The sequence below is a fragment of the Netta rufina genome (assembly GCF_964035555.1).
Source record: "Netta rufina genome assembly, chromosome: 5".
NCBI classification, from domain to species: Eukaryota; Metazoa; Chordata; class Aves; order Anseriformes; family Anatidae; genus Netta; species Netta rufina.
The window spans coordinates 6,915,740-6,942,498 of record NC_140128.1 but is presented as its reverse complement, the minus strand read 5'-3'; the positions used below and the strand labels follow the sequence as shown (position 1 = coordinate 6,942,498).

The 26,759-nt window shown below is 39.6% G+C and overlaps 1 protein-coding gene across 3 annotated transcripts in view; it reads right to left on the bottom strand.

Moving 5' to 3' along the window:
- The window catches only part of CSTF3 (cleavage stimulation factor subunit 3), a 49,190-nt gene extending 26,484 nt beyond the window's left edge, over nt 1-22,706 (bottom strand). Inside the window, exons 1-4 of one of the 3 annotated variants that reach the window (XM_084287191.1) lie at nt 22,641-22,706; nt 22,477-22,549; nt 13,405-13,506; nt 13,180-13,275 (exon numbers count right to left, since the gene is read on the bottom strand). In XM_084287191.1, coding sequence (XP_084143317.1) covers nt 13,180-13,275; nt 13,405-13,506; nt 22,477-22,506 — 228 coding nt within the window. In that variant the 5' untranslated portion in view covers nt 22,507-22,549; nt 22,641-22,706. Of the gene's footprint in view, nt 1-13,131; nt 13,507-22,476; nt 22,619-22,640 lie in introns of those variants that run through there. The other 2 variants (XM_084287192.1, XM_084287193.1) reach the window with 2 other exon arrangements.
- Between the last annotated feature and the right edge of the window lie 4,053 nt (nt 22,707-26,759).

Below are 26,759 nucleotides of genomic sequence, written 5' to 3'. Positions count from 1 at the left end.
GTAGGTGCATTTCGTTTATTTCATGTCTTATGAAAAGATGAAATACAAAAGCCCATTACAAAAGCCCTACAGAAACACACAGCCCACGTGGCCTAGCAAGACGGATGAAATACAACTGCCTGCCCACCACTGTCCCAGTCTCCTCCCATCTTTCCACATCTCAAACTCAGAGAACAAATACCAGAAGGCAGGGTCATCTGCTCAAGCTAAATAAGCTGCCTACACAAGAACAAATAAAACGAAGTGGAAGGTATTTCAAATTCAAAGCTGATGACAAGATTAAATGATGTAATCTGTAGTCTGCCTGTAAACGAGTACTGCCTAAATCTATTTGACAAAGAGGCACAAGTATTGATGCATATTTTTATAAACCCACTTAAAACATACACGTAACCACCTTCAATGATATGAGGTTTTTGTTGATGGGAACTGAAAGACTTAAGAGGTTATCTGAAAGCACGTGACTGCAAGCCAACTTTTAAAAGACAACTATCACCTTTTGAAAGTAAGGCTATGTAACACTAAAACACACACAAATATTGCATTATTTATCCTAAAGAATACTTCAGTGCCTTGATCCAATAGGGATCTGAAATGAGTACTTGCACAGATTAATGCATAGACTTGCCAAAGAAAGGTTAGTCCTGACCCCTAAGCTAGAAAGAAACACCTGCTTACTGATGAGGAAGGGAGGTGCTTTTACATACACCTGCACAGCCCAAAGAAATACAGCTGGTAGTTCTCTCCCTCTTGCCAGAGAGCACTCTGAATAACTAAAGTTCCTTTTCAGGAACAAACTATTTGATATTAATCAACTTATTTCTTCCATTGCTTGTCACAGTTAAAAATTAGTTTGCTCCTAGGCCCTGGAAACGAGAAGTGATGATGTTCATGTAGAATCAGCCTAGGAAGCTGCTGTAAGAGACAGGAGAGACCCAGCCAGGTTGTTATTCCTTCTCCTGTTCCTCAAATTGAGTTTTTTGTTTTGTTTTGTTTATCGCTATAATTGGTAATTCAGAAACCCAGAATAAGCAGTTCTCAACTCTTCTGTGGAAAACAAAACAAAAACAGCTTCTTCAGTAGACAAACACCTGGTAAATACGATCCAGTCCCTGAGGACTCTGCTTTAACTGCTAACATAGTGGTACTGGACAAAGACTGGGCAGCAAAGTACAGAATAGGATGCACACTAGAGAATGCAAAATGTCTGCCAGTTTCAAAAACTGAATTAACAACCAGCATGTACAATCTCAGCTGATTTCTTGCATCCGATTTGCTGCACAGATGAGCACCTTATACAGAATTACGGTAGTTTGGTAGCTGTCCTTTGTTTTATTTGGCCAGTTAAGCCAGGATGCCGAGGAGCATCTGATCTGATCTAAGCACATCAAGTGCCCAAGAACACCAAACCACCACCATCTGTAGAAATAACATGTAATTAACACAGTAGCTTTACCAATCATTGTATTGCTGGCAGAAAATATTTGGTTTAGTAAAAAACAGAGCACCGCTACTAAAACATAATGTAGACTACCCAGATTGAGAAGATACAGCTCACAGCAAGACAGACAGGGTTCTAAAGAAGAGGTGAATTTCCCCTCACTCTAACCTTAGCCTCGTGTTGGAGGAAGATGGTGCTTGCACTCATTTTGGTGTACGTCATCATAACGATTCAGCATCCTCCAAAATCCAGTCTGAAGATTTGAGCACATGGCAAAGGATTACTATGAAATCGCTGATACACTGAATCAGCCAGCACTTGAGCAAATTGTCCTTGAACATGGTTTGTAGAGAAAGCTCTGCTCACACAGGTGAAAAACCATAATCTACAGAGTTTTTAGCAACTCTGCCAGCCTGGGAGAAAAACAAAATACAGATTCAGTGCTGAATTCAAATAGTTGGTGCATACTAACATTCAGTCAAGATATCTGTACGTTGGAGGTACAGAAGCACACTCCAAGAGCAATGAAATATTTCAACTATCAAGTTTTTGCAGAAGTGACAGACTGCTAAAAGCCCATCACGCAGGTAACAACTCATTAGTGCGTTTTTGTCAATCAATGTCAATCAATGTTTTTGTCAATCAATGATTGACAAAAACAGCAAAGCCAGATTTAGAGACGCACGTATTTTTCTGTTTTATAAATGCAAAAGACACAGACTGCCCTTATTCCTAGTATTTCTGAAATGTGAGAAAACAAAATCTTTCTGATGAGAAAACTGAATTTAGAAAACACCAGTAAACTGATGAATATCTAAGATTTATTTTTTTTTAAATAGGTGAGGTTTCTTATGCACTAGATTTTTTAACAGCGAAGACAAGCAGCAAGAACAGCAGAAACTCTGTGTCATTATGAAGAGAGAAACTTACCTCCATCTGCTCTTAGTGCAAGGACTTCTGCTCAATTAAGTTGTCAACTAACTTTAATATTCCATGATACTTCCCTTTTAAAATCCATTTTTAACACACAAGAAGTGCGGGTGGGGGATAACATTTTAAAATACTGAACTTAAATCAAATTTACAAAAATGCAAAACTAAAAGTAGTGTTTAGTCACAACTTACAGTGGAGAAATTAAGTTTTAACCTTTAACAACAAATAGCGCAGTCAGTCTCCTGCTCAGGCTTGCCAGCACTGAAATTTCATCAAGGGCAAATACCATGGGAAATTCTGAGCTTTTGAGCAACTCCTTATACTGCCCATCCTACTTACGTACTGTTGTGCTGCACTCCCATGGACAAGCACTGATAACATCTCCCTGAGGAATGATAGCTGGTGGGCAGCAACAGGCAAGTAACACGCACTTAGCAGGGCAACAATTCCTTTTGTTTGGTTGTTTTTGGAGGAGGAGTTGAGGGACACTGCTCTGTTTAAAACAATTTTGCACGGTTTTGGGTAACAGGACCAAAAAGTCATGTGTGGGGAACTATATTAGAGTACACTTCTGTAATGTAAGAGCAAGTGGCCACTAGAGTTGTCAGGGGTACCTACTTGCATTTCTGAAGATTTATCCCTATTTAAGACCTGTCTATTTGAAACCTGAATTTCTTCAATATAACCAAATTGTACTTTCTTTCAGTTACCTGGTGTATTGTCATCACCATGAAGCAAGCATTTCTAGCACAATTTGACAAGCAGCCAGAATTTACAATTCCTAAAGCCACAGCCAGCCTACAAGAACTATGGATTTCCCCTAGCAAAATTAAAACGACCCAGGACTCTAGGTACAAGGCTTGCTAATTTAGTATGAAGGAAATGTTTCTTTGTGTATGAACTTGTTAGCACTATTGGGTTATACAGGCAGACTTCTGAAGCGTAATGCTTATACTACAGCTGTTACTGTGTTGTCTATGGAAAACCTGTAGAGAGGTGGCAATCAGCATAGCCAAGAGAGAAGGAAATTGTAAGCTGAAATTCCTCGAGGAGGATGCTTTACAAAAGCAAATTTCCGTAAACTTTTACCCAAACACTGTAGCTCATCTTCAGCTTACGTTACTTTTGTATTATTAAAAGTGCACTCCACCTTTCAGTAGATGGAAACCTCCTCATGTTAGTATTGCTTCTTTCTCCAGAATAGAAACATCAGTGAAAGGGTTTCTTGTACCTTAAACTCCTGCACGGTACAAATAAACTGAATTTTATGTTCTAATTATCCTTCATACAGTACAAAAGAACAAGCTGCAGAGAGTAACTAAGCTTCAGGGATTTCACAGCAGTATTTCAGGGCAAGTTTAAAACAACTCCAGAACTGTTCATGCAACAGCCCGTACACTGCACGGTACAGGCTGCTACATGGGATTGCATTTGTAAGAGGTACACGTTACAAACACATCAGCATCCATGAAGATGCACAAGCTGAATGTGATGTTAAGAGCACCAGACTTCTTCTGCAATATTTAGGATATAAAAAAGTTTGTTATAGATTAGTTTTGCAAATATAGGTTAAATAAAGTCAAGAAAATTTCAGAAAAGTAAATAAAAATACAAATTATTATTCCATTCTCAGGGAATCTTCCTCCCTTTCTTCCCCATCAAACCCAGCAAATAGAAGCATGCTTCTTAAATACAAAGAACATCTCAACTGTCCAAAGACAGCTTTTCTTCATAAGGATTCTTGGGACTTCTTTGTCATCTGACGGGTGCATTGCAAGGGCACGCTGCAAGAGTCTTTTTTTTTTTTTTAAACAGTAAATGCACTTCTAACTCTATGAAAGCATACAAAAATATTTTTTTTAATAGAGAGGGACACAAAATGGGAAAAGGAAGACCTATACTCAGCTGCAGAGTTTAAGAAAAAAATGTAGAGCAGGAAATGTAGCTTAGTTTTTCCCCACTCACACTCAGCATCATGTTTCAATCAGTATTTGTATGTAACACAAAAAATTGACGTTTTTTGTAATGCTAAATATATTCAACTTTAAGATTATGCACTAATTATTTTCCTAAGTTACACAAGTTAAGCATTTTAAAAACCTAAGTATATTAACTGTTGGCAATTTGTACTGATACACTCAGATTTCTATTTAGCATGATTTTAAAAGAAAATGAACTCCGCTGTGCAAGCTCATCACATAACCATGTAAGGGAAAATCACAGAAATGTCTTAGGTTGGAAGGGATCTCTGGAGGTCACCTGGTCACACAACCTTGCATGTGTACATACATAGTTTGAGAGATTCCTGAGGAATCCACAGAGATGGAGCCTACAGCATGTTTAATTTAGCCATAAAAGCTAAAATAATCAATGATCATGAATTTTAAATAGTGACTTTACTACTTCAGCTCATTATATATTAAGTATGCTTTTTTTGGTTTCATCCTACCCATCATTTAGTTAATTAACATATATAATGCATGTATATTCCGGGGACCAAGCCCCTAACAGAAGCTCTACGGATGCAGAATTTGAGAGAAGCCAAATACATTTGTTGCCTGCCCTTCGGATATCCTGAAAGCAGATTTGAGATGAATTGTATCAGTGTTAAACCAGGACCAGTCACTTACTAGTTCCAAAGCCAATTTGAAATAATTTTGAAAAATAGTATCGAGTATGTATGCTCTCCCCAGCTCGGGGGAGAAGGGGTGAGAAGCAGTACACTAATACATATTTTCTTACACACTAAATTAAATTCCTAAATTAAAGGAGAACTTAATAGGAAGTTGTACCAGAACCCTTATACGCACTGTAAAATGCCACCAACTGTAACCATTACACACTTTATTTCCTCCAAGAAGAAAAAAAAAATAGAGCATGAGGAAAAAAAAGCTTTAGGAATTTTTGTTCTTTGATGTAGCATCTTCCCTTTTCTTAAGGAAAAGGGAACAAAGACAGCTGCAGCCAGGTTGCCCTTTTTACTGGTAGGTAACACTACAAACATTTAAAATATACTTGTTTTTCTGTATAAATGTAGCTCCCCTGAGCACAGCAGTTACTTCACCATATATGTTGTATCTGCAGGACAGCACACTAAAAACCTGCTGCCTCACTTTTGCATATGTAACCTATTTTAATCTCTGAGGAGCTTCTTTAAAAAAAAAAAAAAATAAAATGTTTAAACACTTGGAAAGCAATTGAAAGCCTGCACCTCTATAAGACACGGTATCTGAATTTGATGCTTTTGTTAGTCTTGACTCAAAGAAATAAATCACTTAACTAGGCACCATTTTGCAAGTTGCCTCTAGTCTAAATGAACGATTAAAGTATTTTTTGAATGTATTTGATGCCCACTCTTATATAAACCAATACAAAAGTATCTGACTGTTTACAGCAAGAGTTTGTTCTGCTGTACTCATGGCTTAACAGTTCCAAGTGTGTGCAGTCACCGCTCTATCCGGACTCACACACTGCTTTCTTATTCCCACTTATTCTCCATTCTATGCATTCAGGTAGTGCAAACCATGGGGGATCTGAAGAGATGAAGCTGCCCTCATTAGAAAGTTTTATGTGGTCACGTTACAGGAGTTTAACAAGGCAAGATGGCATCACGCTACTGAACTTTCCAAATGGGTTGATTCAGAGGAACAGTCTGAATTAATTCATAATGATAAAGCCCATACAGGTACACATCTGCAAGCTCTATACCTGTCTTGCTGAAACAGTCAGGTTGAAGGTATGACTAAAATTATTACAACTCCTCAGCATATCAATAAATCTAGCTTTCCTCCCTTTGGAGAAAGTTCAACATGTTTGAACCGTGCAAGTCTTTAGCCTAGCAGTCTGTCTACAAAGACCTTTGGTTGAAAGATCTACTAGAAATATTTCTTTATGTGCGATCAGTAATGTGTTCACTGAAACTTGTGAAAAATAATATTAGCGCATGGGCCCTGTCAGGTGGCTCAGAACAACCTGCTTTTACGACAAAACACCTAAAGCCTGATCCAATGTTCATACTTCAGGTTAAAAGCAAGCTCTATTAAAAAGTCTTATATCTGGAGGCAATAGGACTCTGCTCTGTAATATTATTACTGAAAACTGTCCATGAATTAAATTAGAAGAGCATCTTTCTACTTAAAATGCCTACCCTTAGACGGAAACATTTCTGACAGCATAGTTCCACTGAACTCTGCAAATGCTCTCATACATCTGTTATGAGCATTTATTACCACCAAACCGGTTTTAACCCCCAATATGAATCAAATTCCAATCCCTTATAAGACCTTTTAATATGAAGATAACTGCATGTATAATATATGCCACAAGAAATACCTGGATGCCTTGTGTACTATGGTACAGTTGTGTACCAATGGATTCTACGTACATTATCTCTTCTCACTTTTGAATTGTTTTATGTAAGAATGGAAATATGTCAAAGCTTGTTAACTACACAACACTTCATTGCAGAATTCCAGAACTGGATGTAGAACACTTGTCACATTGAACCAGCATCGAGAAAAAGCATACCCTAATAAGGGGGAAAAAAAAATGCACACTCTTTAAGAGTGCATACTAACAGCACACAGAATGAAAGAATTGCCTTCACAGAAGTTGCTAGTTAAGAGAAGCCACTGTGTTTCATTGCAGCAGTGACTCAACAGCCTTTTTACAATCTGCAAAGAGATCCTCTAGCAAATAATGATTTGTTTTAGGCAGCAGCACTAACAGATATGGTTTAGCAGAAAGTGTCCTCCCAGCCAGTGGGCTTCTCAAAACCTGAAGACAGATCAACAAGTAACTCAACCAGCTGACAACTGGAAGCTGGAAAAGATGTAGAAAGGAATGAGAAATTACGATACGCTACTTCAAATTACAGCTCCTTCATCGATCCAGATGAAGATAACCAATCTGTAGCTAATAAGTGGTTCATACAAAAGCTCCGTATTTACGATAAGTTCTTTCAGGTTCAGACCTTGGAAAGAAGCTGGCATTTGTGTCTGACCTGACACACACATACTCCTCCCCCCCTTTCAGAACATCAGCAGAAGGATCAGCACATGATCGGAACAAAAGAAGGCACACAATGAGGAAAGTTGTCACTGTCTTCGTTACACTTGGAAGTGAGACTTCAAAGGTGTTGTGAACAAGTGTTTTATATAACTAACATTTCCAATGTTTCTGTCACCCCACATTGAAAGAATACGACAGAACAAGAAGCAGTCCATGTTTATTCATGTGAAAACAGCAACACACTATAGAAGAGGGTTCACAGTAATCTCTTCATTAAGCATCACTTCCACTTCAAAATTAACACTCCTAATACTTCCCCATGATGTTATTTTTATGATTAAATACAGAAGTTATCTAGAAATCTACTACTATTGTACCACACCACCTGAAACTAACATCAGTGATGCGGATAGCTTTCTGATATTACACATTATAGGACCATGGCAACTATGCAAGGTGTACATGCCTGTATTTACATATTGAGCAGAAAAGACAGGGAAGGAGTTGCATTTCATTTCTAGTGCAAGTCTACAATAATCACACAGACAGAACAACATTTATTAACAGGAATGGAACAAGTCCACACATGAATAAGAAAAGATCATAAATAATACAGTTGTAAAAAAAAGATTAAAAGTCTCAGACTGAGGTAATCAAGAATGTGCATTATGGATGTTTGTACAGAGCACCTGTACAACAGTTTCTCAAAAGCAGAAGTTTTCTATCTGAACTGTGGTAAAATAGGGGAGGTGGGGGCAGGAGGGGAGTGATACGGGATATGTTTTCTGTAAGAAATTTACACAAATTGGCTAGCAATATATACAATATTTTCAACTGAATGAACCACTAAACAGAATCTCAGCTAAGTCTATTTTTCTATGATTCTGATCACTCCATCCTGACAGATGTCAGTTCCCATTTCTCCCCAAGCAGAAGCGTTCTGGAAGTGTAATAATTTTTTTCTGAACTTAGAAACAGATTAAAGTAAAACGGGAAGAAAATGCTTTGAAGAAACACAAACATTTTGAACAAAAACAATCATTTTTCTAAATGGTTTTATTTACATTTTTCATATACAAGTATGTTAAATGATACATTCTGACTAGCATCCACACCAGCGTGAATTACACGAATTAAAGATACTGATGTATTGCATATGATGAAATGCAAAACAATCAACCCTAAGCCTTGGGCCCACCATCTGAACCCTCATACAGCATCTGTTCTGTTACTGAGACATCTAAAATTCAAAATGTTCATATCAAATAGAAATTATCTGAACAATTGTATCTAATTTCATTTGTTTAGAACAAGCAGTAACACAGAGGTCTTACTTGAAAAAAATTGCAAGATGAAAAATACATATTAACAGCCAAACACTTTACATGCAACTTACTAGTTGTGTATTTATTGTTTCTAGATGTGGGGATATTTGTCACAACTGTCTTGTGCTTATGACTTTTAAATCTTTAATAATAGAAAACTTTCAGTGCCTACTAACAACAGTTCAAAGTGACCAAGATATAATGAAATATGCCCAACAGAAAAGGTAAAAAAGGTGTGGTGTGAACTGGCCTGAAACATTCAGGACAATTAAAGTTTCAATTTAACCTGACAGGAACTAAAAATTCATAAAGTGTTGAAAACATACGAACACAGTTTAATAAATGTGCTTGAAAGGATTGTCAACCTAGTGATTTCTCAAGGGAAACTAGAGGGAAAAAAGGCAATGATGTCCAATGCTTGTTGCAGAACTACTGAAATACCTACACCACCAGTAAAGTGAAAGTTCTTTCAAGTGTATGAAAGGAATTAACAGGTCTTTCAGTATCAAAAAGATTGGTCAAACAATCAAAGAGACAGAGGAAACAGTAACAGACAGCTGGGCCTACAGCATCACAGGGTGTATTAGAACATAATTTATTTTTACATTTCTGCAGTACCTTTTAGCCAGATGCCAAAAGCACTTTAATCATTAAGTGAGCCTCACAACAACCCTGTGAGGTAGGTAGGTATCCGTGTTTTAATAATTGTAAAAACAGGTTAAATAACTTACCCAAAAAGGCACAGCAAATCAGCAGAGCAGGACAGAATCCAGATCATGTGATCTATTAATTTAACATTATGGTACACGTGGGACAGACTTATATGATCGTTTTTAAAATTGTGAAAGAGGCACTGATATGTGAATTGAGTCTAATTTTCTGGAAGTTGGTTTTTGATGGAAAAAGCATCAAGAGAAAAATGTGCTTCAAGCAACTAGAGAAAACAGTCTGAGTAACCGGAGTAATATAAATGCTCCAATTCCCAAGTTTTAAGAGATGATAAATATATAGTTAAATACTTTTACTTGTTAAAATGTATAAAAATAGACTACAGCCTAATTCACTAACCAAACTCTATTTTCATAAGCCTTATGCATTTAAATGCTATGACCCCAACATGTTGTGAGCCAGGAGACACTTGATCCAATTCTACTAATTCTGTGTCCTGCAACTGCTTCTCTGAATGTCAGAAGAAATAAATCAAAATTTCAGAATTTAGATTTCAGAATCAAAATTTCCTTTTGACAAATTCAAACTTTTAATATTAAAGTTCCACACAGCAAAGTGTCAAAGTGTGCTCTTCCCAGTTAATTTCCCTGTTCAAATGACTGCCAAACCAGCCTTAACAGAGACCAGAATCAGTGCTTGGCATACAAAATGGAAACACAAAGTATTCAGCTAATTCAGCACAGTCTGTACATCAGTGGTAATACATTAGATGATATACTAAGTGCTGAGCACTGCTTTACACTATATTCCACTAGGGAACCAAGTAATATAGCAAAATAAAAGAGACAGTGAGTAACACTGTCATAAAAAAAAAAAAGTAATCACAGCAGTAAGGTCTGCAGTTAAGTTGTTAAGTTTCACACTACAAAATGAAGCAGCGTATGCATGGCAACGGTTTTTGTTCATAAAGTAAAAAATCATTGTTTATCAACTATAAGATTGGAAGTAACTGAAAAGAACACATTCCTCAAGTTAGACAAAGGGAAATTTAAATATTTCCTAATATTTTTACAAAGAACATCTGTTACAGGGCTAAATCATTTTTCTTGAGGCCACAATCATAACCTTTACCCTAACTCATCTTCCAATAATAGAACATCACTATGTAATGATATTCATCTCAGACTTGTGTAGTTCAGTGGACAGAACTATCCAGTGAAAGACAACCTGGCAGGAAACAGCCCTCACCTTCCTCTCCTTCCGTGACACCAAGAGGAAACAAGTCATCATGTTAAAGAGGAAAGTGATATGGTTGTTCTGACATCAGGAGAAACATACCTCAGAGATAACTGAAGATGTAGCAGTTTCCAGATTTAAATACAGAGGCAGTGAAAGTGAATCAAAAGCAATGATAAACACAGATTTACCACAAGTTTACTTTCCCAACTCAAGACTGGAAAGACCTATAATTCTGAAGTATCCAAGGAAAACCTCAGAGCAGCAGGAGAATGCTAGGGTTTCCAAGAGAAAAAAAGATTTCGGCAAGTACCTTCCATATATTTCTTGTACATCTTAACGCTGTGAGAAAAGCCTCAAAACAATTCTTCTAGCTATGTCAGGTAGACTTAGAAAAAAATAACTTATGCTCATACTGTTAAAAGAACACTTGAGAAAACATTTCACTTTGAATTCACTCTGACAGGACTGTACATATAATGTACAACTTTAAACAACACTGACAACAGTGTACAATTGTGTGAATATATTTTTTACTGAAGAATTTGGAAACGGGAAGTTATTTCGGCTTGCAGCTATAAATGGTTACATATACTGAACAGGCAGATATAAGCACGTTGATTAGGAGTTGTATCAGTAACTAAGTCAGTTCTGAAAGAATTACTGAGAACAGGGAAGAAAAGTTGGAAATACAAGTCATAACTGGAGTTTAAAAAATGAGTTTAAAAAAGGAGTTTCTCTCTTCTCAGGTAAGTTTCCAAAAAATAACCCCTTGCATTTCTTTTAAGCATAACCCATTTCAAGTGTAAACTCTACCAGATCTCCACAGTTTACATTTTTCCCTTTTTTTTTTTTTTTTGAGTAACAGAATCATGTATTCCATTTCTCTTATATTTCAAGTGTAATTACAGACAGACACCCACACACACACGTGCACGCACAAGATCTTACTGCCAACAGTCTCCTTCTGAAGTTTACCTTGTGTTACTTGGTTACCATACCAGCTGTGCAGAAGCTCATCTTCTCTCCTTGAAGAAGCACTTAAGAATTACATCCTAGACTGTTTAAGCTTTGCCACTGTTTGTGTTTCTAAATACTATGAGATTATAAATTAGTTTAAAGGTATTGATTAAGGGCAGTAATGTCTGTCTATTCATCTCTGATTGTGGTTCAAGACTCAGGCTGAGACAAGGAACCTTCCACTGATAACAATACTTTCTGCTGAATGATCTGTGATGCCATACATAGTACAGACTTTCTGAGGTGGTCTTATTCACCTCTTAAATTTAAGTCATGGGAAAGATAAAACTTTTAAATAACCACCAAATCCCAGGCAACTTTAGGGTAATCCTCCAATTAGGTTAGATTCTAAAGACTAGCTTCTATAGCAAACATTGAAGGGTACAAGAGGCTAATGAATTTGCCTGTAGGGTGCCAAAGGGAAAAATTCACATCTGTATGTGTTAGTGCATTCACAATCTCCCAAATATGTCCAATCACCATCATTCCAGTAACCACTACAAACTATTAGAAACGAAATTGTGTAAACTCAAGGGTACTTCATTCAGTATTTTTCATTTGAGGTTGTACTATTACATCTTCCTACAAACTGCAATATAAAGTTCTCTGTTAGGTTCCCATAATCCCAGTTTTATTTCATAAGCTTTAAAGATTTACTGCCAGGATGCATTTTGATTCTTAAATTAATGTGAAATACAATATGATAACTATACAGTAAAGTTTTGCCACTCAGATTGCTGCTTATCAATTTTCACATCAAATAGTAAAAAATTTAGCTAGCTCATTTCGTATCTATGAAGCACAGGTCCCCACCACTTGTTCAGAAGACTTGTCTCAAGAAAAATGTGCAGCTAAAAGATGCCCATGAAAAGTATGTGTATTGTTATAAAATAGTTAAAGAAAACTTAAAAAACACACCCATACTAGAGTATATTTCATAGCACATCATTAAAGTATGTTTAAGTGGTCAGTGCATTTAGTGGGTACAAAAATACTGTAGTTTTATAGTTACGTGAATAATCCCAATTTTGATTGGATTTCTAGCAGCTAATGAGTAGTGCTAACACATTTTCCCAGCATTGTCGTTCCAGAACTCAGCCATCCCCATCCCACACCCTCCCTGAAAACACTACTCACGGAAATACTCAGTTCCCTATGGAAGCAAAAATATTAAAAGATCCAAACATCCACAGAAAGTCAAATAACGTTGTACGTATGAATAAAAAATGTCCTCTAAATAAATGACACAGGAGGCAATAAATTGACACGACAAGTAAAGAAAAGGCTAAAGCACTCCAATACCAGTGAAACTGTTTTAATGTTGTTGCAATTCCATAATGCAACAATCATCATCTCATAAAAGACCCAATACTTTAAGAATTCATTTTAATTACTCCTTTGTACCTATTTTACAAAAATAAACGCAAGGTATACTTTAAATCCCCCTGTCTGTAGATTGAATGTGCCTATCTTATTTACGCTTATGAGAGTGTAAACTTAAATTCCTATTAAATGTTATATAAGAAAGAATGTTAAAATATTAACCTCTGCTTCAATGTACAGTTTCCAGAATCTGCCAGAACTGGGGAACTGGGCAACAAGGCGTTCATAGGTCTTCCGTGCTTTGTCTATAGGTTGATTCTAAAAATTGAAAATCAAAACAGCATTTACAATATTATGATTTATGTAAATGAATATGCTGATTTTACTCCAGAACCAAATAGTGTGAGTGGACCATAGATAAGGAAATGTAATCCTATGTCACTAAACCTGTGCCTCTCGAATGAGAATGCTCCAAGCGTCAAGGTCATATGGATTCTCTTCTAATTTCTTTTCAGCTTTCTTCACTTTTTCTGGGACATATTCGGCAGCCTAGAAAAATTAGAGAGAAGACATAAGAGATCACAAGTAGATTTTCACAAATTCAATCCCAGCTATAAGGTGAAGCTAATGACAACACTCTGACAACAGACGTCAGATTTTTATGCTGAAGCTCATTGTAATTTTATCTGTAAAAGCAAGTTGTTTCAGTAAGATAATGTATTCTTACCACAGGCTCTACACATTTGGTGAGCCAGCAAAAAGCTAGACTAATCTACATTATTTTAGAACACTAGAACAAACTCAGGTTTGCCAGAAAACTTAGCACACTATGAATTTCAAACAGTTGTACTGACCTGAAACTTTTAAGATGGCTTAAGTAAATTCAGACTGATTTTTGTATTACAGCCCTCAGCCAAACAAATCCAGTTTACTGCTTGAATCATTCTGCATAGGCAAGACAGTAAATATTTTATATCACAAGATTTAGCAACAAAACTAGGAGATGACAGTTCTAGCAGCAACACGTACATGCTATCTAAGCACAATTCCTTTTCTGTTCATTTCCTGATCTTTCAATCAGCAAATTCTCAGTTGCCCTCCCATAGCTTTGACACTACCTACCATAAAATGTTTTCTTTACACTGAGACATTTAGATTTGAGTTTAAAACCTTTTTTTGATACTGAAATCTGTACTACATTGAACGTTACCTTGTTAACAAAGCTACTCTTGCAGTATAGGTTGAAATTTTCTTTTGAAGTTGTTTTTGTGGAAATATCTTTATGATTTCCAGAAAAAATCCCTAGATTTAACACTGTTGGCATGAAGTATATGAAAATAGAATTACTATCCATAATGATCACATCCACTCAAGCCTTTTAAACGCATGCTTATTACAACCCCAAATGCTACAAAGCTTTTTTTTTTTTAAATTAAATGTGAAATATTGTTCTGACCTGTGTACTCTTTTTTTGTGAACGTTCTGAACTTGGCTCATTTTCAGGCAATTGTTAGCAGGTCCAAATCATTTGATCAAGCATGCTTTGCTCTCATGCAGTAATAATAAGAATTTATAATATTACTATAAAATATTTATGGAGAAATTTTACAAGTTACCTACGTATTTACTGTTACAATACACCATTCTGTATCATACAGGAGGACGGTGACTTATTACTGTACAAAACACTAAAAAAAAAAAACTGTCAGCTGCTATAAGATTATTTCAAGGAAGTCATTTTACTTCTTATTGTTGGATCTAGGCCAATATGTAGCTCTGAAGATTATATAAACAGTAAGCAGGACAGAGAGAACTAATGCTCACCTCTATCAAAGGTTTCATCACACGCAAAAAAAGAGAAGGCAACTAGACATGTATAACACTACAGAGTTGTGATTTCTCATGAAATGAACAAGCATCGCTACTGCACATCACTTCTGAGGACCAAACATTCTAAGAGTAAAAACCCAAGGTATTATTAATGTATTTTACTGGAAAATCATTTATTCCTCAGTGCAATAATAAACAGAACCATTGCAGTAGTCTTATAAGAAGATAAGCTGCCAGCAAAGTATTGTGCAACACAATGATTTTTAAAACAAGACAAAGCTGAAGATAGCAAACGCAGTGAGCCTGCAAGTAAGATATCCCTACCTAGGAATATTAACTTTATTTTCAGCAGGTCCTCTTCCTCCCTCCACCCCACTTCAGTTTTGTTAACCTTTGCAGATATACTACTACACTGAAGTTACTTGTGTTCTACATGATAATTCAACTTTAATCATTCAGAAAGTTACCGTATTTTGAACATTTCTCAGCACTACTAATTTTCCTGTCAGTCCTCCTAGCAGAATCTAAATCAAGTTATTTGCCTTATCACCTCACATTAGTATTTTTTTTTACTTATAGAATGGACAAACGATCAAGAATGCTAGAGAAGCGTTACACTGATGTGTTAGAGCAGTCGTATGAAAGGAAAAGAAAAAATTAGTAGAACATTTTATAGGGGTTTATGTATGAAGACCACTATTCTTTTTAATTCAGCTCTGAGTCATTCTTAGAGTAATTGCTTGGTGCAAAGCAGTGTAACTTTGAAAGCAAGTATCACATCCCACAGCAAATTCATTTGTAAAATTAATTTCCTAACAAATTACATTTAAAAATTTAGCTCAAACTTGACAGTTCAAAAGTAGTAAATTTATAAGTCTCCATATGAACATCTTTATATCTCTAAGTCCACTGAAATGCTGACTGGACAATACTACATTCAGTAGTTGAAGTAATACAGCTCTAGGATGTGAAACAGCATGAAATGAACTAGTGACATTATTTTTTTCCAAAATGACATGCATGCATGAGCACACTTCAACTTATGGAAGACAGCACTGAATCTGAATTTTCCAAACTTAAAAGACAATTTATGTTATCTCTACAGATGACCCAAAACTGTAGGGTTCAGTAAATTCAAAAAAATTCAGTAAAACACTAAACTCAAATTTGCCCCACAGCAGTGGTAAGCATTGCTCCTCATTGTATTCTGGCTCAATGAAATCTATTCTTCTCAAATATTCAAGCACGCATAGATTATTCATTATTCAATTAGACAGAAACGCCTAGTTTTTAGGAGTACTATTAACACTGGCTACAATTTATTGGTCTACACTACACAACAATTGAAACATTTCTTCAAGCACAGGGTGCTCTACAGCAACTAGGCACTTCCAAACAGGAAAATGCGGAATGGAGCATTGTAGTGCATCCCAACTCTTTCAGCGGTAGCTCAGCTGCATTACCTCCAACCTTTCCATGTGACACACTGAACTCAGCTGACACTGCTGCAAAACTGTTAAGGGCTTCCAGGAAGTCAATTTCACCCGTGCAGATATAAGGCAATAACCTCCGAATGGCTGCAATAAATTAAGCTACTACAAAAATAACTGCTGACACGATGCATAATCCCAGTAATCCTACAATAGTGTTGTATGTGTGATATAGGACTCCTAATCCATGTAGGAAGCGTAAGAAAACATTGATTCTTTTATTTAAAAGAAGTTGGAGGACTAATTTCTTAAATTAGCACGTATTCATTTAGCATCAGCAGAAAATTTATCCATGCAAACAGAAGAAAAACACAGGAGCTCTGCAAAACTGATAAATGAGATATGGTTTTAAGATGGACTGTTTGGTATTGTTTATATCTAACACCACCAGCAAGAAAATACCCGAACTCTTCAGGCCAGTGAGCATTCCCTCTCCTTTTCCCTGGGTTAAAAAATATATATATATATATCCTATAAGAGCCATCCACATGTAGAGCAAACTACATTGCAGGCAAACCAGTGTTCAGGTTATAACTTAACTAAACAAGATCTCATTACCTTTCACCTTCATGCCTTATCATTCCCAACATGCCAGAGAAATCAATGCTTAGGCTTTCCAGTGTGGACCACTTTGCCAGAGCTGGGTGTGAGTACACACCTGCATTCAGTGACACGTGAAAATCTCTGAGGACTAACTTCTACTGTAAGCACACAGTGAAGGGGAGCAGGGAGCTGCAACTTTTAACCTTGCCCAGCTACAACTAGAAAGATCACAGTCTTGAAAACTGCATGGTAACTAACTCTGTGCTTAGAGCTGCTGTTAATCACAGCTTGGGAGCATGTGACTTTTCATTATGTACTTCTATTTGTATCACCTGCACAAGAGCCAGTACGCTACACCTTAAATACTTCACCCACAGGGTGCTGTCCACTGACAATCCTGCCCCTATATAAGCATTTTCAGTCCCTTCCTCTGGTTAAGGCACGTGCCTGAACTTGCCTCATTCTGTAACACGCCAGTTCAGGGAGTTAAATCAGCAGAAAAAAAAAAATAGAAAAACTATTAGGAAAGCAATCAGCTTTCTAATTGGCTCAGCTCCCTGTTATCAGGATCAGATGTGATGAAGAATACGGAATTCAAAAAAATACAGAACCTGAGTCCCAACTTACATCGGCGTAAACTACCATACAAACTACCAAATTGGATACTAACTTATCTGTTCTTCAACGCCTGGATAAAAATGCTGCAAAGAATTGTTGCATTCAAACTGGGAAAGTACTTTTTGTCCTTTTCTTTTGATAACTGTGTTCAGTATACATCCCATGTGATTGGGTTCCAATCCCACAAACAACCCGCTTAAGGTCACTGCATCATTTTAGCACTTAAAATTGTCTCTCTGTCAGTATTTGTATTCATAATATCTAGTCTGATTCACAGCTTTCATTACTTGTACGCAGATAAACGGCAATGGATCCTTAGTTTCACAGATACTAAGATCATAAAAGGTTTCTTCCAACAAAATCAATCGATTGTACAAAAGCCACATCTGAATTCATGAAATATGTCAGAGGGAACAAGAACACATGAATTGACTTTGTCTTTACGGCAAGTTCTTTTTAATCACCTTCAAGGAAAAATTCTTGGCTTATACCTCCCTGCTAAAAGCATCAGCTAAGGGTTTCCCCCGGCCTCTGAGAGCGAACCTTCGTGATTCCAAACTGTCAGAAAATACCCAGCCAAACCCTTCTTCTCTTTCAGCTGCTCACACCATATAACGCATCCCAATGCTTAAAGCATCCTGCTTCCACAAAATTATCTTTTGCAGTGAAAAAACAGGCACCTTAAACATTGTTAAGTTTCCCAGTTCGGTTAAATTACACATTTGCCCAGCCTAAGCTTTTTCTTCACACTTCGTTATGGCTATATGAGCAAATAGCAAGCTGTTAGTTCCTGTCTTGTTGCACATCCTGTACTTTAGCACAGTAACCAACACAGAGCTGGACCGCCTGCACTCTGTGTACTAACGATTGTTTCAGTGGGGAAACACAGCAAGATACTCAGTGTCCAGCAAGCATACTTCCCCTACTAACTTAACTCACTGCTGACAGGAAAAGCTACTCAGTTCAGAGCAAACACCCAGCTGCAGTTATTCTAGGACCACATCGAACTCCAGATTGCCTTGCTTAACCATGGAAACTAAAGCCTTTCCTGAATTCAACAAACAATGATACCAAAATGGAAAGTATTTCCTATGGGCAAGTCTTGAATCTATTTATAATACCTTGCCTTCTATTTGGCCACTAAGGAAATTCAACTGTGAACACAATTTTGGAAGCATCTTTGCCCATTAAGATTGGGTCACTGTTAACAGACGTAACCCAGCATATTAATCTAATAATTTTTCAAAGGATACTTTTACAGGTAAACTTCCATGAACAATTATCTGGGATGTTTTATCTCTGTACAAATCAAGAGTTCTAGATTAATAAGGTTTACCATTCTTTCCTCAAGAGACTACTTCCCAAATGTTACAACTAAGACATTTTCCACTTTAGCTTCTTGGTGTTTCTGGAACTTATTGTCCCAGAAAACACAGCTTAAATATAGAGTTTGGTTACAATTGTGCAAAAAAAAAAAGAAAAATGGAAAAAACATCCGTCTTTCTCCACCAAACCTTGTTTTCATTCTATGTCCTACCAGTTCCTACAGTAACTGTAAACAGCAATAGTAAAGCCAGTTATGTACTATATATGCTACTATGCTCCTAGTTTTTTTTCTTCCTGTTTCAAATGATTCCTCCTGTGAAGCTCAACTCCCACAACCCTGCAAAAATAAGCCTTTGCTTTCAGCACTGTGCTCACCAACATCTGTTTTTAAAATATTAAGCTGAAGTTGCTTACATTACTTACTACCGCACCTCGAATTCAGAGACTTGTACAATGCACTGTACCAACCAGATACAAGGTATGAATGGAGTAGAGAGGGACAGGAAATACTACAAAAGGCACAACAGAATATACTTGTTTTGAGGTCTTTTCTATAATCACAGAAACCACACAGACTTTTTTTCCATAGCGCAGTCTTGGAGCAGATTCATATTTATAAGAGGTAACCTGCATCGCAGGCTGAGACACAGCTCAGAAAATGGTACAGGAAGTGGAAAATGCATGTTTCTAGACTTAAACGGTGAGAAGTAAGCTATTGCAAGGGTAAAATAACTACTGCCTCAAGTCTTCAGATAAAATTCATGTCTGGCAACTTTGTATTTATTAAATGAATAAGAGAAGTTGCTCTGTCATGGTAGAAAGAGGCAAAAAGAGCAGGATGCATTTAGGCCTTCTTTGAGAGTACACAGAGCAATGACCACAGAAAATGAAACCAAATACATCGCATCAAGGTTCAGAAAAAATGTAAGAAATAATAGCTGCAAGTGCATCCTCTTTTTAACCTCGACACATGCAAGAGATTGGGAAGAGCTTGTCAGGGAAAATGAGGGAATTTTCTAGCAAACAGCAACAGACGCAGCCTTTCAGTCTATGAAATGTTGGTTTCTATGATACAGACTGATAAAAGTGTTTGGTATTCTAGAAACCAACCCTGTACATTCTGGCTGGTTAAACATCACGTGGACCTTGCCGTGAGTTTAGGAGGGGCCTAACAAATTTTAAGTTCTGGTATCACTCAACCGGTTCTGCAGAAATTAGTTTGGGTCCAGCATAGCAAATGGTGCTAGAATTGAAACTACTCTGACTCCCCAAAGGGTCCATGCGATAATGGTGCCTGCACCACACTCCCACGTCCCGTCCTATCCCCCTCTTTACCCAACTTTGTTCAGCAGAAACAGCACAAGGAGGAGCTGGCCTCCACCTGGTAGCTCAGGCTCCTGCTCTACCCCACAGCCATGCAGCCTGACAGTGCTTAGCTAAGCTCAGCCAAAATGCAGAGAAGGCACGTTCCAGCTGGACTGCACGTGGTGTAACAAAGCCTCCCGATCTCCACCTGAGCCTTTAACCTTACCAAACCTTTACTCTCCCACCCGTGCTACATTCAACATGCTCTCCACTCCGAGCTAACACTTCTGGTTTGTGAAAACTTCTGGTCTTCAGCATCTGCATCACACACTCCAACGCGCACATCTTGTGCACAACTAGCTGTGCTCACCCCTTCTACCAACCGAAGTACGTGACTGTCAATAATAATGGCACACGAAAGCTCAGCACCTGGTCACGCAAGCAGAGAGGAAACATGAAAGAAGAAAGCCAGATGCAATCCAACCTGTCTCGCTTCAGCTTTGCACGGAAAGGAGCCATTAACTCTGTAAGCACATTGTGCACGTAAGGTCAGAAAGACCTTTGGCTAGCAGCACTGGGCTATGCTATACATCAGCAGCGTGGCAGAAAAGAGCAAGGTGCCACTGCCCTGCTCACAATGCTTTGCTGTTCCTTCTTGGACAGGCACACTGTGACCAGGTAACTGTGCAACGAGCACTGTGAGACCTACACCGACCCTTCCAGTGCTCCTGCCGCACTGCGCAGCTGGGCTGGTGCTAACCGAGCGGGGAGCCTTCACGGTGGTACTGCTCAACACACCAATATTAAATTATGTCCTGTTTTAATGTTAGGAACAAGAAGCAGAAGTCTGCCAGGGCTTGACAAAATAATATTGGAGAGGGCAACGTACAGAAACCGAAGAAAATTGGTGGAAGGAGTTGACCTTAACAAAATTGGAGGCCTGGAAAATCAGCACACTGCCTTCATAAAGAGCATGGTGTAAAGAAAAGATGTAACAAAGCCTATGGAAGTTTTTTTTTTTTTTTTTTTTTTTTTTTTTAATATTTGAATTGTACCCAATGTGACAACAGTAATCAAAACCTGATGAAGGCTGGAAGTTAATACAGACTTCAAAAATCCAACCCATGTATTAAAATAGATGACTTACATATGCTGCAAATAATTTGCATTTTTTTAATGCTAAAACCCTCTGTGATATGGCACCACAACAGGAAAGCTAATTATACTTCCCAGAATAGCTTTTATTTTAGAATACAGACAGTAGTTCAACCTTTTTTATACCAAGTCTTTCCTTGCAAAAGAAAATAAATCCTTAAGTCAGCATCATGTGCTCCGTAAGTTACCCAGTAACATATTTCAAGTTACAGAAATGAAGACACCACTTTAATTGAGTTTAATTATGCAATTAACTGTCAGTGCAACTTTTAAAAAAATACTGTGGTGGGTAGCTTGAATGTGAAGCATATTCCACAGCGGGATTGTCAATATTTTACTGTAACGTGTTCTTACTTTTTCTGATGAAGTAAACCTTTCTGAAGAACCTCTCGCTTGAGCATACAAACATTTACTAACCTCACTCATGTTGAGCATACAGGCTGGTAATTCACAGCATGTTTTCCCAATGAGGAAAAAAACTGGGTATTTTACATTCTTGCCTTCCCTACCCCAGAAACCAGTGACCCTACAAAGAGTTTATATGTCACCCTTTCAAGATACAGGCCCAGATACACAGAAGCATAACCAGGTTTGGAAAAAGCTTTAATTCTACAAAGAAAAGCTTCTGAAAAAAAGGAAGTACTAGGTCAATGGCTTGATTTAAAGTGTAGGCTCCACAGGCAGCTGTAGGGATATCAATCACCTCTCCCCCAACCAAGAACTTTCACCCCCACCCCGCAGATTTTATTACTAACGCAGATTTTAAACGCAGGCCTAGCTTCTAAGAAGAGCTATTTAGAGAAATTCCGCCTCTCAGTAGAAAATACTTCAGGTTAACACTAGATTAAAAAACCTGGTATAAAAGCCTGACTGCCCCTGCCTAGAAAATGGGAAAACATGACAAATATGTGTTTTTAACACATTAAAAAAAGACACAAACAACAACAAAATAAGCCAAACCAATCGAAGCAGCAGTTATTTCTCCAAGAGCCGTGTGCCACCCGCTCCTCAACACAGGGGGGGCGCTGAGGGGACGGGGCCGAGGCCCGGGCAGGGCCTGGCCAAGCAGGAGGAAGGAAAAGGAAGGGCAGGGAGAAGGGAAGGGAAGGGCAAGGCCACGCTGCCACCCCCAGAACCCTAAAGGAGCCCTAAAGGAGCCCCAAAAGAGCCCCCAAAGGAGCCCCGCTCGCCCCCCGTGCCTCCCTGAGGGAGCCCTGAGGGAGCGGCCCGCGGCCTCCCCCCTCCCGCTCACCTGCTCGCCGGCGCCTCCGTCTCCGGACATGGCTGGTTAAAAGAGGGCCGCGGCGCGGAGCCCCCCACGGTGGCTTTAATAAAAAATAAAACGTTAAAAAGCGCCCCGCAAAGCGGGGAGGGAGGTGGGGGGGGGGGGGGGGGGGGGGGGGGGCAGCTCCCCACCCTGAGCCGTGCCAACGGCCCCAGCCCCGGCCGCGCTCCCCACAAAATGGCGGCGCGGGGGCGGGGGGCGGAGCGGCGCGGGGCGCGCCGGGAGCGGGGCGTGAGGCGGGGTGAGGCTGCCTCAGGCTGCCTCAGGCTGCCTCAGGGCCTGAGGGGGCTCCCGGGCACGGTCCCAGCCCCTTCCCTTCCCCTCCCTTCCCTTCCCTTTCATTTCATTTTGTTTCACCTTCTCCTGCTAACGCCCGTGCCCATGAGGGCTGTGCCTTGGGAGCGCAGTGCTGTCCCGTGTCCCCTGCTGTGGAGGGAGCCCAGTTGTGGGACCCCCGAGCGAGTCCCTGAGCAGCAAGCAGGGAGTTCGTTAGCTTCTAGCCCAGCCCTCAGGGTTTGGGTGTTTCTTTCAGGAGGGTTGCTGTTTGAGCCATGCCTGCTGGCACTAAGCTTCTCTCTTTCCCCTCGCCAGAGCTCTCCTTAAGGCAGGAGGCGAGTGCGAAGGGCAGGCTGAGCGGTCAGCAGCCCCAGGGATCTCGAGGATGCAGGAGGCAGATCCCTTTAAAGCTCCTAAATTTTATTTACTCCTAAATTTTATTTACTTACACAATGTCTGTGAGGGGCTCTGAAGCGGCTGCTGCAGAGAAATGGGAAAATAGGAGACAAACTCAGGCGCGGCAGATACTGGGGTGAACGCTGGCTTAGCTACCTTCACAACAACAGTGTAAGTGTGCTTAAACTTCTACAATATGGTCATATTTATGAAGGTATACTTCAAATAAGTCGATGTTAGTACTCTTTGGGCTCCCTCCTGCTTCATCTTCCAGAAGTCACCTGTTTAAGCTACAGTTGTGTGGAAAAAGGACATAAGGAAAACAATACTTACCTCCTAAGCTTGACCCAAAAGAAAAAAGGTGGTGTGTGGGGGAAAGAGAGTTAGTGTTTATTTGACCAGGCTGTAGAGTAATTTTTTTAATCAGTACTGAAGATTTTTTATCTCGTTCTCCATAGGAGAAATCCATGTACGCCTATCAATCTCTTGATAAATAGGCCATGTTGGTCTCCGATTTCTTGAAGAATGATGATTTTGTGGTAGCAGCCTACCTTGTTTTATGTGGAATTTTCCACATCACAACAGCTTCCGCTTTGAAAATATTTGAGATACGAACATGATTTCATTAAAAAAAAAAAAAAAAAAGTGTTTTTCCATTTCCAGTGTAGGAACCCTGTCTGTATAAGGCATGACTTAAAGCAGTGCTGGTGAAACTGCTACCCCCCAATACCTATGCTGCTCTAGGCCTACAGCATGTCAGCTGTTTCAGTGGCCTTAGTGAAATTTTGGCCTAGATCTTTGGGATTTCTGGTACTCCTTTGTTTTATCTATGTAGATTTTCTACTGTAATTTTAGGTGCTTCTCTATTACCTTATTCAGCTTCTTAAAGTGATGAAGGCAGCTTTGGATGTTGCTATCACCAGCGGCATCTTGCTCATCCAGCAGGGCAAGTTAGTAAGGAGTGAGACGAATGATGCCTAATGTTACTTAGGCTTTTGCTCTGTACTTCTTACAGCGTTGCCCTCCTACCCCCAAATACATGTTTTATCTCTCAGCCTGGTGTTGCTCTCCGTTTCTGTAATTCCACACACGGAATAGGCCCTTGGCAAAACCCCAGCGGCTGTGAATACAGCTAGTGCCTGCCCCCTTTCTGTCAAGTGCTGCTGTGATAGCTTGCCTGAAATGCAGCTAAAAATACCCATTCTTAACACCGTAATGTATTAGCTGGAGGAAATTACGAGGAGCAGTAGCTCACAGAAAGAAAATTGTTTAAATTCTTGTTGATAAGTTATGCCTCACCCCTTCAGCCCTGATAGCCTGCCTTGATTTGAAGTTACATGTGAAGCTTTTCACGTTTATGTAATAATTAAGATGTTTGTGTTATGCTTCAGTCAAGAGGCAGTATCACTTAAAAAATCATAAACTGTGTGTAAATTGTAAGCTATATTTCAAAGTAACTTAAAAATGTTTCCTAGTCTTAAATTTAGAGTTTAGATAGAACATAAGATAGAACTTAATTCTGTTTTTTTTTCTGAATGTAACTTCAATTTGGGTCTCGTGCATAAGTCTGCTGGCTTGAGTACAATAGTGTTTTGTGTTAGTTGACCCGTTTGATAGGCTGATTTGGAGTTTTCTTACTGATGATGTTGGAGCAAATAATGGGAATGCTGCGGCTAAGCTTACAACGAACGCTTAGTTGCTAACTCCTGTGTAGCTCAGATGTTGTTTTAGAAAGCGGCTGTTCCTTACATTTGTTTTGAAGCTGCATCATCACAAGTGAAATAGCTCGAGGCTTCTGGTCCGATGTAGCTGGAGCAGTGAAGACATGATTACAGGCCTGTCTGCTTGGGAAAGCTGCCCTTCAATTCTGAAATCGCTGCTGATATGAAAGTAACAGGATGTTGCTGATGTATTATGCTGTAGTGATTCATGCTTGGCTTAGTAACTGACATGAAACCGAATGGCAGGCTGTGCCTTAACAAGTGAACTATTGTGGATCTTACTGCTCAGAAAGTGGCTGTGGCTGAAGTTATGTATCACAAAGTGAAAGCCATCGGAAACTGAGCGTGAATTGAAGATGCCTGCTATACATGTAGCAGTTCAATGGTACTTAAATGCTTTTGGTAGGGAAAAAAAGTAGATAAAAATTGTGTCACTTGAAAAACACGAGAAAATCAGATCTTAAAACAAATGGATGTAGATCTTTACAGGGTGGTAGGCCAAGACCTTGCCATTGAGTGGAGCCTGTTGGGGAGGAGGCTGCTTTCACAGTGCTCATGAATATCATGGATGTCAGTGGATATCAACTAGCTGCCACACGTGTCTTCCAATTCATTCTAGCTGCCACAGCATATTGTGAATTACTAGTTATGAAATCCTAGGTTTTGTGCAACCATTTTAGCATCACTCTGTAACCACTGAGAACATTGTTCAGAAACTTTTGAGGATAGGATAGGGTAGGATTCGCTCAGAGGTATGATTTCGCAACTGTAGAGAGAGAATGCTAGCAGTTCTTAGGTTTGAACCGCCCCATTGATTTTTGTGTATTAATACTTGATCGTAAGCTGCCTGAACACAGAGGGGATTGTCCTCACTGCTCCATTATATCATTGGAGGCTGTAGGCTGTATCGCCCCCTCCTCTAGGATGGATTTCAGTATAGGTACGGCATGCTGAGCTGCAAACTGAGAGCCCTGTCTTGCTGTGGGGTGATGGTGGGCCCTGCTGCTGCAGCAGCTGAGTTCTGCAGGAGGCGAGTGCCTTGCAGAGTCCATAATCTGTCCTTCAGCTTTTGTGTTTGACAGCACCGTGGGGATTCTGCGGGCTGAAGGAGGTAGTCTAAATACATATTTCCACAGGCCGTAATTATGAATGAAATCCGTGTTTCTGCCAGACTGGTTTTGCTCCCTGTTTGACATCCACTGTTCTGGAGTGAGGTGTGTCCCACTAATTGGCAGCATCGGCTACAAAGATGAGGAAGGAAGCAGAACCCCAGCTAATACGCTTTGATCTTTTTATTTTTTTATTTTTTTTTTCTGTCTGTGCTGGTACTGCTGGAGCTCCTAGTGAAGAGAGAAGGAAGCAGCGACGGGGATGGGGCAGTGAGGAGAAGGCAACAGCGCTCAGCACCGGGCACCCGTCTCCCGGGGGATCCGAGGGGAAACCTGCTGCCAGGAGCCAAAACCTGCTGCCAGGAGCCGAAAGCTGCTGCCAGCAGCTGCCGCCTGCCCTCCTGGGTCTGTGGCCTCGGCACCCTTTGCCCCTGGGGGTGCGCTCCGGGCCGGCCGCAGCCGGGGCTGCCCCGGGAGAGGGCGGCCGAGAGCCGCGCCGGGGGTCTCGGCACCCCGGGGGCTGCTCCGGGTCCTCTCCCGGAGGGGCTGCGGGGCTTTGGTCCTGGCTGAGCCCAGGAGCCGCTTCCTCTGGATCGCCCCGGGAGTCACAGCAAGCAGCTGGGAGTCGCTGCGAAGCGTTGAACTCCGCCTGGGTTTAGCAAGCGATGCGCATCCCGCTTTTAAGGGTAGTCGTACTCGCAGCGGTCATCAGGTAGAAAGCAGAAGCGTGCGGAAGGAAAACCCGGGC